The sequence below is a fragment of the Mastomys coucha genome, unplaced genomic scaffold (assembly GCF_008632895.1).
Source record: "Mastomys coucha isolate ucsf_1 unplaced genomic scaffold, UCSF_Mcou_1 pScaffold21, whole genome shotgun sequence".
NCBI classification, from domain to species: Eukaryota; Metazoa; Chordata; class Mammalia; order Rodentia; family Muridae; genus Mastomys; species Mastomys coucha.
Genome location: NW_022196904.1, coordinates 95,350,087 through 95,363,078, shown reverse-complemented (window position 1 = coordinate 95,363,078; position 12,992 = coordinate 95,350,087). Strand labels below are relative to the sequence as shown.

Sequence of the window (12,992 nt, the reverse complement as noted above, 5' to 3'; positions counted from 1 at the left end):
CTTCCTCTTGGATCAAATGCAAAGTAAACAACAAAAATACCAAGAGCTTAAAAATATTTGCAATTACAGATCCCAGGCATTCCTGGTGCTCACAGCTTTAAAAGCCACAGTTGAAATCACAGGTATTTCTACAGAAGAGAAAAGACAACGTTTGAAATTAATAAAACAACATATGGGGACATTGTTGTCTGAAGAAGTTGCATATGTTCTCACAAAACATGAAGCACATCATGACTGGGAAAATCTGGAGAATGATTTGAGATTACTCACTGAGGGGGACTATAATGCCACCACCCATTCTTTACAAATGGATGAGGTTAAAAAACAACTGCAAAGTCTCTGTCATGAGAAGAAACAGACTTATAAACAACAAAGTAATGAAAACAACACAAAGGAAATGATAGAAAATGGACCTTTCCTAGACTTACTCCAGCGTCTAGGCCTAGATCATTACTATCCAAAAAGGATGAGCAGAGCTGACTTCCATCTGATCTACAAGACTGCTGTGTACAATTCACAGCCGAGATCTGAAAAGGAGCTTCCATTCTATTTCCTACAAAAGCTGCTGATGTTAGATTATGGGTTGAGACATCTTGTCTTCAAAGGTGATGAACGCATAAAAAAACGGATCTCCATTGGTTCCTCTGATGATGAAAATGAAGATTTTGATCCATATGAAGATGTCACTAAAGACAATGACAGTATTAGCTATCCTTCAGCTACTGAGTCCTGGCCCCACATTCACCCAATGGATATCCAGATGGCCATTTTTCACTGTGCAGATGATCTTACCAGGCAACATATTTTGTCCAGACTTTCCATTTGTCAATATGCACTCCCCCTTGTGGTGCCAAATCCCAACACTTCTCAGAAGGAATTTTATCTCTGGTCTCTCAGACAAATTAGGAAAAGTTGGCAAGATGCAAGTCAATCTCCACAGGACAAGAGCTACAGTCACAAGAATCAGCAAATGTGTCGTGTCTCCACCCCCATTGTGTCCTTCATTAGAGTTGGAAATGGCCTCTCTGCTTCCAAGTCTCAGATCATGAACTCTCTTCTCAGTAAACGTAAACATGATGTGTTTTTTCACAGACACTGCAAAGGAAGCAACAAACACTGTCTCCTGATGGAGGGAGTGGTGGAAATCTGCTGGTTTTGTCCTGCTGGCCAAGATGATGACATATTTGACAAGTGTCTAGCCTTCACCAATCTTCATGGAGATGCCAAGAAACATAGCCAACAGCTCAGCTTCCTGCAAGGTGTCTCTTCTCTCATTGTGATCCTCATGTCAATTTCTGATAAAAATAAAGAAAACCAGAAGCTTGTCAGACACCTCTGGCAGTCATCAACACCTTTGATCTGCTTGATTGATGACAAAGAAAAGGTCATAACAAATAATTCTGGTAAAAAAATGAGAATTGGCATCAAGAACAGGAACGAGGCAGAATTAACAGAGGAGCTCACAAATGCCATCAAACATTTTCTAGATCTCTCTAACACTGCCCTCAGTTTAGAGTACTGTTCACTGAGAGCTCGAGAGCAAGGATTCCTTATTGATGAAGACCAGAGAGACTGCAAGGAAGCCAAAGAAAAGGCACAGACTATAATGGCACTCCTGGAGGAATACAGGTTATCTCAGACAAAAGAAAATTTACTACCCCTTCAAGGACAACTTTGGCACCTTTGGTGTGAGAAAGACAAAGAATTCTATCATCTGAGAGAAAAAGGGAATCGGAGCATTGAACAACACAAGAGTGAGATTGAAAGAGATAAAAGAATAATTCGACGTCAGCAATTGGAAAAAGCTTTTCCTCTCAATGATTTAATGCTCTCTGTTCTCAAACTCCTCCAAGACTATTCAGAAACCCATAACAAACTCTACTTTTTGGAGTGGCTGACTCTGTTTTTTGACAACCTGACTAAAGAACACCTGGAAAACTTACACGAAAAGCAGAGATCTTTGTGGTTAAAGGTACAAACAGAAAAGCAAAGAGCACAGAAGAACAACTCCCTGACACTCTGGCAGAAGCAGATAGAAGCCCTCTCCACAGAGATTCATGACTGTACTTTAGGAACTGAGCACCTCCTTCGAGAAGTTGGCCAGATCTATGAAGCTCTGGAAGAAACTTCCTCCTCTAGAGATAGCCTTTTTCTCTCCCTTCCTCAAATTGCTGCAGACCTGATGATAGCTGGTGTTCCCATTGAGCTGATGGACGGAGATGCTTCATATGTGCCTCTAAAGTGGGTAGCAGCTATTTTTGACAAGATCTCAGAGAAAGTTGGAGACAAAAGGCTGTTTGTTCTTTCTGTCCTTGGCCTGCAGAGCTCAGGGAAGTCCACACTGTTGAATGCCTTGTTTGGGCTGCAGTTCACAGTCAGTGCAGGCAGGTGTACCAAGGGGGCCTACATGCAGCTCCTCAAGGTGGAAGAGACATTCACAAAAGAACTTTGCTTTGATTATGTGCTTGTTGTTGACACAGAAGGACTTCGAGCTCCAGAACTCAACAGTAAATCTCAGAATTGGGACCATGAGTTGGCAACATTAGTTACTGGACTTGGAAACTTGACTCTGATCAATATTTTTGGGGAGAATCCATCAGAGATTCAGGACATCCTACAAATAGCTGTTCAAGCATTTTTGAGAATGAAACAAGTAAAAATCTCCCCCAGTTGCTTCTTTGTCCATCAAAATGTGGGAGAAGTTACAGCAAAAGACCAAACTATGGAGGGACGAAGGCAACTGGAGCAGAAACTGGATGAAATGACAGCATTGGCTGCTGAGTTGGAAGAGTGCTCAAACATAACCCGCTTCAGTGATGTTATTAAGTTTGATGCCAATAGTCATGTCTACTACTTTGCTCACCTCTGGGATGGCAATCCCCCAATGGCCCCTCCCAATCCTCGATATAGCTACAATGTCCAGGAACTAAGGAATGCAATTCTTTTGACTGCCCAGAGGGAATCTAGAGGAAGGATATTGAAAATCTCAGATTTCAAATTCCGAGTTCAAGATTTGTGGAAAGCCCTTCTCAGTGAAAACTTCATTTTCAGTTTCAGGAATACCAAAGAGGTCATAGCCATGAGCAAACTGGAAACCATGTATAACCACTGGACCTGGGAGCTGAGGAGTCACATGCTGGACTTACAGAATCAGCTGAACAATCAGATTCAAAATGGGAAAATCCTGATACTCACACCAAACTTACTGGAGGAACCACTTAGCAAGAAATATAAAACCATCAAACAAGAATTTGACAAATATTTTGAAGAAGATCCAGATAGTGAAATATTGATTCAGTGGAAAGCAAATTTTGAACATAAGCTACTAGTCCTTGAAGACAAACTCATTTCAGACACCAAAAGGAAATGCAATGAACATATCAGTCTTAAAAAAAGTCAAGAAATACTAGATAACCAAAAGTCACAATATGAAAATCAATTGTTAGAGATGAGCCAAAAGTTAGCTTTAAATTTGAAGGGTAAGGAATTAAGTGATGAAGAGTTGTATGAGAAATTCAGTCAACTTTGGAAAAATTGGATCTACAATGTGTCTTCCAATGCCCCTCATGTCACAGAGCCTAACATTGATTTAGATTCTGAAAATATCCTTCTTGAACACTACAAGAAGGATAAAAATATTGTGGAAAGACTAAAAATAAAGTCTGGAGAAACATTTAAACCCAAATATGACAAACATATCCAAATGAAAAAAGGATATTTTTTTGGACCTAAAAAGAGATTAGAAAGGCATCATGAACAATCCATCGATAAGACTACTAACAACATTCTTTATAAATTTAATGAAACACTTGAAAACATTTGGAAACAAAAGCGTGATTACAGTCAGAATTACTTTCATGAAATCTTGAGGATCATAGAAAATGAGCTGAAATCTGAACACTGTGAGGGAGACTACACATTTACCAGAGACTACAACATTGACTTGTCCTTGTGCTTATTCCAAAGAGCATCCAAGCATTTCAAGTTAATTCATGAGGCATTCAAGAGTGCAAATGACCCTGTGAACTATCTGGAGAGAAAGAAAGATGATTTCTTTATGAGTTTTAAGATCTCCTGCCAAGGTGCCATCTCAATCACATCCTTTGTTGACTTCCTATGGCTCAAGCTCACTCCTTCTATCTTTGCCACCATATGGAAAACAATGGTTCATAAAGTAGCTGGAGACATGCGAGCCACCTGCCCTGCATTCAATGGAAACAGAGCTAACCTGGAGAAACATATTCTCTACTCTCTAGCAGAAGAAGAAAATTTTGACAATTACTGGCAATACCTTCATCATCCAGAATCATTTTTCAGGGATTACATTAGAGACCACATTACAAGATACTGTTCAGAAAAAGAAAATGAAAAAATAAAACCTATTTTAAACCTAAGTTTAGATGACATCAAGAATACCATCCTGTCTGCCATTCACATGTCCACAAAGTTAGCTAAAGATAAAGGCAGCACTGCATCTGGCTGGCTGGATTTGTTCTGCGACTACCTAGGGAGCAACCTGATCTTTCCAAGAAGAGACCTGGTAAGCATTGAGCACCAGGAGGTAACAGATACTGAGTTTCTGAAAGAAGCCATGAGCAAAGCTTTGGATTCTGCAATGAGGAAAGTAGAAGAGGACTGTTCAAGTAAGCCCATGGATGAAATGATTCCTGACATTGAGAAAATTCTCTCTGAGCATCTCTGTGGCTGCTGGAAACAGTGTCCTTTTTGTAAAGCAATTTGTACAAACACCATTCCCCAACATGAAGGAGACCACAGTGTGCCATTCCACCGTCCTCAGGCTGTCCGTGGTTGGCATTATCATAAAACAGAATACTTTGTCATTAATTTTTGTACTACTTCAGTAGCAAGTGATCGTTTCTTTATTTTACGTGATGTCCAGGAATTCCCATACAAGAAATATCGGGAAGCAGGAGGTGATTATGCCACATGGAGCATCACACCAGACACATCTACCCAGCCATACTGGAAATGGTTTGTCTGTCATTTCAGATCAAAGCTGGAAGAGAAATATGGCAAAAAATTTACAATGTTAGGGAGTATTCCAGATTCATGGACAAAAATCACAAAGGAAGAAGTCCTGAATGACTTAAAAAAATAATAATTGCCACAAACAGAATGCTAGATGGGTCACAGAAATTTTGCTTTAACCTAGGGAGCCTAATGCAGAACACCATGCAGCAGGAGCTGCAGTAGGCACGTGAGCTTCCTTGAGATGGCCCACTCTATTGGGCAGTTTTTCTGCAGATCAATATGAAGATAAACTTTCATAAAATAAGTTTGTGTAAATGAATTAATGATTTTATAGATTTCCTGATTTGATTTAAATAGTTTTAGGGAGTTAGGGTAAATGATAGAAAGTTTAAGCAGATGGCTTAAATTGTTTTGCCAAATAGATATGATAAAGTTAAAATTAAGAGCAGAAATTGCCCCTTCTCTTGTGGAATAGTGAGGGCTACATAGCTTAGAAAAGGAGTACAGTGAGCTTTCATGCATGGCAAGTACATTGAAGAGAAAAATAGGCTTGGGACAAAGTAATGCTGAAAACATTCATTCTAGGTTGGGTCTGAGTTCCTGGATTTTGTGATCTAGAGATGTAGTCACAGGTTTTGGTGTACACCATAAAAAGGCAAGGTAATGAACAAAGAGTAAATAATTTTATTATTAATATATAATAGAGAATTTATGATTAGTCAGTCTAGCTGAACAACTTCAAAAATAAGATGTAAGATAGATTATTTGTTTCTTAGTAAATACAGATTGGTCATCATCTAAGCATAGGGAAAAGTTGCTACTGTAGAATTGGCTTGCTTAAACTTTGTTAGTCAATGACATAAGAATTATGGCTTTGGGGTTATTATGAGAAAATATAGATGTGAGAAAGTTAGATGAGAAATTTTTAGTTAGGTATGAGTTTCAAAAGCAGGATACACAATCAATAATCCTGTTGTAATTTCCTCTTCTGTGATTCTCTTTTTGAAGCATGGGTTTTGGTGATTGTTTTTAGAAAATTTGTAACTTGTGGCTATGAGGTAATCTTTGTCTTACATAGAGAACTTTGTCTTAGATGGTTTTAAAAGGCTAAGAGAAAAATAAACTTGTTGGAGCTTACTTCATCCACCAAGTGTGTGAATGTGTGTTTGCTTTACATTGTCACCAACCCCACATCCTGTCATTGGATCATTGACATAGCTAATCTTCAACATCCTAATATCAAATTAGGTTGTATTAGAAATGAATTACGTAAAAATTAATTATTTACTATTGCAAGATTTGAAGATTTTCTAATAATATCATTGTATTTCTCTCTGATTTGATATCTTTCTTTATCCATATGTACTAAAGATGTTAGTATTTATTGTTTTGACTTATTTTTTTGCTTGTTGACTTTGATTTTGGTTGTTTTCTGTTTCGTTTTTTGGGACAGTATTGTTCTCATGTGTTTCTTATTTGTTTTATTGTATATTTGTTTGAATAAAAATAATAACAATAAAATTGTATTGATAGGGAAATGAAGAGGACCTGAAAGTAATTGGGAGGGAGAAAAAACATGATCAAAATATAGCATATGAACCACTCAGAGTTTGTAGAGACTGAGCCACCAACCATACATGGGCTGGTCTATGACCCTCTGGCATACATGAAGCAGAGGACTGCCTTGTCTGGCCTCTGTGAGAGAGGATACACCTAATCCTGAAGAGACTTGACATGTGAGGGTGAGTGATGCTGGTGGGGAGTGAGGTGAGAGTGAATGGATAAATGGGTAACCACCCCCTCAGGAAGAAAGGTGGAACTGAATGAAGTTCTCAGGGATGGTGGGGCAGAAAGGGGGACAACCTTTGGAATACAAATAAATAAAAGAATAATAACTTTAACAAATGAAAGAGAAAAAAACAGGTTTTCAATAAAACAAAATGAACATAAACATTAAAGCCTGGTGTTATATACGAGTCTGAGAAGGAATCTTTCCTGAAATTATATTATGGTGATCAGGTAAATATTAGGGGGTGGGGTATGATGCTTGTGATAGTTTGCATATGCTCAGTCCAGGAAGTGGCACTATTACAAGGTGTGGCCCTGTTGGAGTGGCTTTGGCCTTGCTGGAATAGGTGTTTCACTGAGGGTGTGAGCCATCAGAAACACGTCCTAGCTGCCAGGAAATCAGTCTTCTCTTAGAAGCCAGCATATGAAGATGTAGACCTCTCAGCTCCTCCTGCACCATGTCTGCCTGTATGATGCCATATTCCTGTCTTCATGATACTAGGCTGAACCTCTGAACCTGTAAGCCAGCTCCAATTAAATGTTGTCATCATAAGGATTGCCTTAGTCATAGTGTCTGTTCACATAAATTAGACCCTAACTAAGACAATGTTTAAGAATGATTTTGAATATGACATGATCTACAATCATGACAAGCCTCCAAGTACACCAGTGAAAGATATTTTTAGATGGGTTACTCTATGTCCATGAGAGATGACAATAACTAGATTGATGGAGGTGGAAGGACTGTCCCTAGCTGGAAAGCACCATTGCCTGGGTTGAAGTCCTAGACTGCATAAAAAGGAGAAAGTTCCCTGAGCACAGAGCATTCGCTGCTCTCGCTTTGTTGGAGATACACAACTCAAGTTCCTGCCTCTACAACTTCTCCACACCCTGAACACAAACCATGAACTGAAACAATTCTTCCTTCAGTTGACTTTGTCCAGTAGTTTGTCCCAGCAATAAGTAATGTTACCTAATTAGAGTAGGTACTTTTCTGCTCTTAGGATAAAATAACCAAAAGCCACTTACAGAAGAAAAAGATGGTTTTGGCCAAGGTTCCAGAAGTCCAAGAGTCCATCACAGTGGGGAAGCACAGCAACAAGAAGCAGGAGCAAGAAGCTGAGAGGTCACATCTCAACTGCACAAAGGAAACAGAGAGGTCACATCTCAACTGCACACAGGAAACAGAGAGGTCACAGCTCAACTGCACACAGGAAACAGAGAGACCAAACTGTAAGCAAACTGTAAGGGGCAATAAACTCCTAAGCTGTGCTATACTCACAACAAAGCTTATAGGTCTGAGAAGAAATGAGGTACATTCTAAATGTTTATACATCCACAAACAGTATAACCAGTTGGGGACAAACCATTGACATATATAAGCCTACAGGCCACTTCTCATCAAAATCACAATATTCAACTCCTGACCCCCATAGGCTCAGGGCCATATCAAAATGCAAAATGCATTTAGTCCAATATTTTAAAATCTCCATAATATTTAATAGTCTGAAAATTCCAAAGTCCAAAGTCAATTCTGAGACCTGAGGAAAACTCCGAAGTATGACACCATGAACAACCATAAAAGATAAAAATTTTAAAAAGAATTACATATTTTCAACAAAAGCAAAATATATGTTCTCATTTCAAAATGGAGAAGGTGAGGGTATATTGAGGGAAGAGTAAAGCAAAGCCAGCAAAAATTCAGCAGGGAAAATATCAAGTCGTGTAGCTCTATGTCTAGTGTATAAAGTGTAGGTATATTTAATCTCAAAGGACTTGCATCATGTTTACCCATCTTTCTCTCTCTAAGCACTAAGCTTTCTAGATCGTCTGATGGATGCCAGGGATTAGATTGCATGTGTTTTTATACTGTTTTACTATTTGTGCTGATGGTAAGTATACCAAGTATTTATAGATCTATCTTGTAAGTAATAAAATGTTAACAGGAAAATAAAACCATGCTTCTCCATTTTTCCATGAACACATCTCAGCACTTATTAATAGTCTCTGTCTGGTGCATGTACATGACTGGAACATCATTTGGTGTTTATATGTGTCAAAATGTCATACAGTACTCCATGCTTATGAATATTTTTATGTTTTGTACGAATTAGTGATACAGTTTAGAAAATAGGACAAATGATGATACAGCTCTTTTCTTGCTAATTTTAATTTGTTGTACTAAAAAGCTAGGTATTGGGTTTTTGGTTTTGTTTTTTTTTTTTTGAGACAGGGTTTCTCTGTATAGCCCTGGCTATCCTGTAACTCACTCTGTAGACCAGGCTGGCCTCTAACTCAGAAATCCGCCTGCCTCTGCCTCCCAAGTGCTGGGATTAAAGGCATGCGCCATCACCGCCCGGCCAAAAGCTAGGTATTGTTGTTTGTGGAAATTGATTATTTTCACTGAACTTTTTAATCTCCACATAAAATATCAACATAATTGCCTTAGTTACAACACTAAAACATGTTATTTTTAAGCTGATCTCATAGAAACTGACAATAGCTTTAACCAGATTGTGAAGGGAGGTGATAGTATAGAGAGCAGGGAACTACTGATCGGGAGGTGCTGACTCAAGGTTGGAGAGTGGAAAGGCTCTGGTGCCTCTACACAGCAGGGTGACTATTGAAAACTATGTTAAGTGCATTTCAAAAGGCAGAAGATGGACTTTTGAAAGTGTTTATCATGAATGATAAATACTTGAGGGGAAAACACAGTAATATTTAAATATTATTTAATAAATATGCGTCTGAAACTATAGCACAGCACATCACTAATAGATGAAACTTTTATGCTTTGAAATCTTTTATGAATTCTTTGAAAATTTTGTACATCTTGATAATATTCAGCTTCAGACCCACCCAACCCTGTGTCCTCTGTTTTGAAAACCATGGTACCTAATATGTGCTGTCCATATACTTTTGAGTTTATAGCCAAACACTAGAGTGTAGTCAACTTACTAGAGGCCATCCACTTGAAAAAACCTGGCTCCCCATTTCTCAGAAGTCTCAAATTGCTAATAGTTTCTCAGGCAGGAGTTGGAATTCATGCCCCCTTGCCTCTTCCAGGCTTGTATTTTGTCTGGCTTGAGCTTGCACAGGCCTGTGCCCGCTGGCACAACTGTGGTGAGTCCATATTTACAACTTCCCTGTCATGTCCAGGAAAGACTGTTTCCTTGTAGTCATCCATGACCACTGGTTCTTACAGTCCCACCTTCCATAAGGGCTCAAAGATGCAATAATTTATAGGTATAGTGGTAACTCACTAGAAGTCACTTTAACACCATAGCCCCTGTCCATTTAGCAGAATAACAGCAGTGTCAGGGAATAAATGTAACCAAGGATGTGAAAAGCTTAAACAATGAAAACTTCCTTTTAGTATGATTTTGAAAATGATATGTGGGCTTTTTAAACCAAATAATATAAGCTATTAATTATAATAAGATAAGCTATATTCCCAGTAATAAAAGACCTATTTTATACAAGTGTTATAATAACTAATTAAGATAGCAAAATTAAACATGAGACAATGAGGCATCTAGAATAAATTATTACATCATAAATTTTAAATGGTGCATGATTAAATTGCTCTGAAAGTTGAATTTGTAATAAATTACATAATGTGAACATTTTGTTGCATAACTATTAACACTATTAAACATTTCATATAGTATGGGTATCTTTGCTTATGGTTGTAATAATTAGTGAAGCTTAAATCTCTTGCTAGTTGATTGATTTTTCCCTTAAGTGAATTTTTTTTCTTTTTTTAATTAGATATTTTATTTATTTACATTTTGAATGATATCCCCTTTCCTTGTTTCCCCTCCGAATAAAAACCCTGTTCCCTTCCCCAACCCCCTGATCACCAACCAACCCTCTCCTGCTTCCTGGTCATGGCATTCCCCTACACTGGGGCATAGAGTCTTCACAGGACCAAGGGTCTCTCTTCCCATTGATGACCAAATAGACCATCCTCTGATACATATGAAGCTGGAGCCATGAGTCCCACCATGTGTACTCTTTGGTTGGTGGTTTAGTCCCTGGGAGCTCTGAGGGTACTAGTTAGTTCATATTGTTGTTTCTCCTAAGGGGCTGCAAACCCTTCAGCTCCTTGTGTCCTTTCTCTAGCTCCTTCATCGGGGACCTTGTGCTCAGTCCAATGGATGGTGGCTGTGAGCCTATACTTCTGTACTAGTCAGGTACTGTCAGAGCCTCTCAGGAGACAGCTATATCAGGCTCCTGTCACCAACACTTGCTGGCATCCGCAATACATCGGGGTTTGATGATTTAATATGGGAAGGATTCCCAGGTGCAGCAGTATCTGGATTGTCCTTCTTTCAGTCTCTGCTCCATACTTTGTCTCTGCAACTCCTTCCATGGGTATTTTGTTCCCCCTTCTAAAATGGATCGAAGTATCTACACTTTGGTCTTCCTTCTTCGTGAGTTTCTTGTGGTTTGTGGATTGTATCTTGGGTATTCCAAGCTTCTGGGCTAATATTCATTTATCAGTGAGTGCATTCCAGGTGTGTTCTTTTGTGATTGTGTTACCTCACTCTGGATGATATTCTCCAGATCCATCCATTTGCCTAAGAATTTCATAAATTCATTGTTTTTAATAGCTGAGTAGTACTCCATTGTGTAAATGTTCCACATTTTCTGTATCCATTCCTCTGGGTTGTTTCCAGCTTCTGGATATTATAAATAAGGCTGCTATGAACATAGTGGAGCATGTATCCTTATTACATATTGGAACATCTTCTGGGTACATGCCCAGGCGTGTGTTGCTGGGTGCTCAGGAAGTACTATGTCCAATTTCCTGAGAAACTGCCAAACTGATTTCCAGAGTAGTTGTACCAGCTTGAAATCCCACCAGCAAGGAAGAAATGTTCCTCTTTCTCTACAACCTTGCCAGCATCTACTGTCACCTGAGTTTTTGATCTTAGCCATTGTGACTGGTATAAGGTGGAATCTCAAGATTGTTTTTATTTGCATTTCCCTGATGACTAAGGATGTTGAACATTTCTTTAGATGATTCTCAGCCATTTGGTATTCCGCAGTTGATAATTCTTTGTTTAGTTCTGTACACCATTTTTAATAGGGTCATTTGTTTATCTGGAGTCTAACTTCTTGAGTTCTCTGTATATCTTTGATATTAGCTCTCTATCAGATATAGGATTGGTAAAGATCTTTTCCCAATCTGTTGAGTGCTGTTTTGTCCTACTGACAGTTTTTAGGTGAATTCTTATAAATGGAGGTATATAAATCAAGGCTAACTTCAACTAAAATACTCTTGCTATTTTGAAGAGATAAGTTGTTTTCCTAAACATCATGAATTAAATTTGATGTTAAAAGGTTTTATTCATTTGTGAGTTATAACACATGACTACATTATATTAATTTGCATAATTCATATTTTTCTTATTTTTTATAAATTCAAGATTGAGAACACAGAGAGTGTTATTGTTCTACTTGTGGTAATAATTCTTTATGAATTTGTCGCTTGAATTTTTCATATCTGTAATAGGAATTAAGGAACATTTCTTTTATTTTTGAAATCAGAATATAATTAGTTTTCTCTTTCTCTTTCCTTCTCTAAAATGTTCCATGTGCCTCTCTTTGCTTTTTTTTAAAATTCATGACCTCTTTTTATGTTAACTATGATTATAAACACACACACTCACACACATATATGCTACCAGCCCAGGGATGACACCACCCACAATGGGCCTTCCCAGCCTTGATCACTAATTGAGAAATTGCCTTACAGCTGGATCTCATAGAGGCATTTCCTCAAGCAAGGCTCCTTTCTCTGTGATAACTCAGATGTGTCAAGTTGACAGACAAAACCAGCTAGTAAACAAAGTATACAAATCACACATGATGTAAGGCTCCATGTTCACTAGTTGTTGGCCAACAAAAAACATGCAACTGTATTTTTAGATGTTTATTTGTCTCATAATTCTTTATTATTATTATTATTAGTAGTAGTAGTAGTAGTAGTAGTAGTAGTAGTAGTAGTAGTTTCTTATTCTTGTCCCTCTCTTTTCTTTCCTCTTTATTTCATTTTTGCTATTTTTTATTTATTTTATTTTTAATAAGATAATTTACCAAACAGGAATAAAAATTCCCATATATCTCCCAAGATGCCTAGCTTTATATCCTATTAGTTTTGATATTTTTAATTGAAAATTAATAATATATTGAAGAGATGAACT

The 12,992-nt window shown here is 38.0% G+C and overlaps 1 protein-coding gene across 1 annotated transcript; it reads left to right on the top strand.

Moving 5' to 3' along the window:
* Positions 1-6: 6 nt before the first annotated feature.
* Positions 7-6,138, top strand: LOC116102742 (interferon-induced very large GTPase 1-like). Its single transcript, XM_031387763.1, has one exon. The coding sequence runs from the start codon at positions 17-19 to the stop codon at positions 5,117-5,119; it is 5,103 nt and encodes a 1,700-aa protein (XP_031243623.1). The 5' UTR covers positions 7-16; the 3' UTR covers positions 5,120-6,138.
* Positions 6,139-12,992: the final 6,854 nt, after the last annotated feature.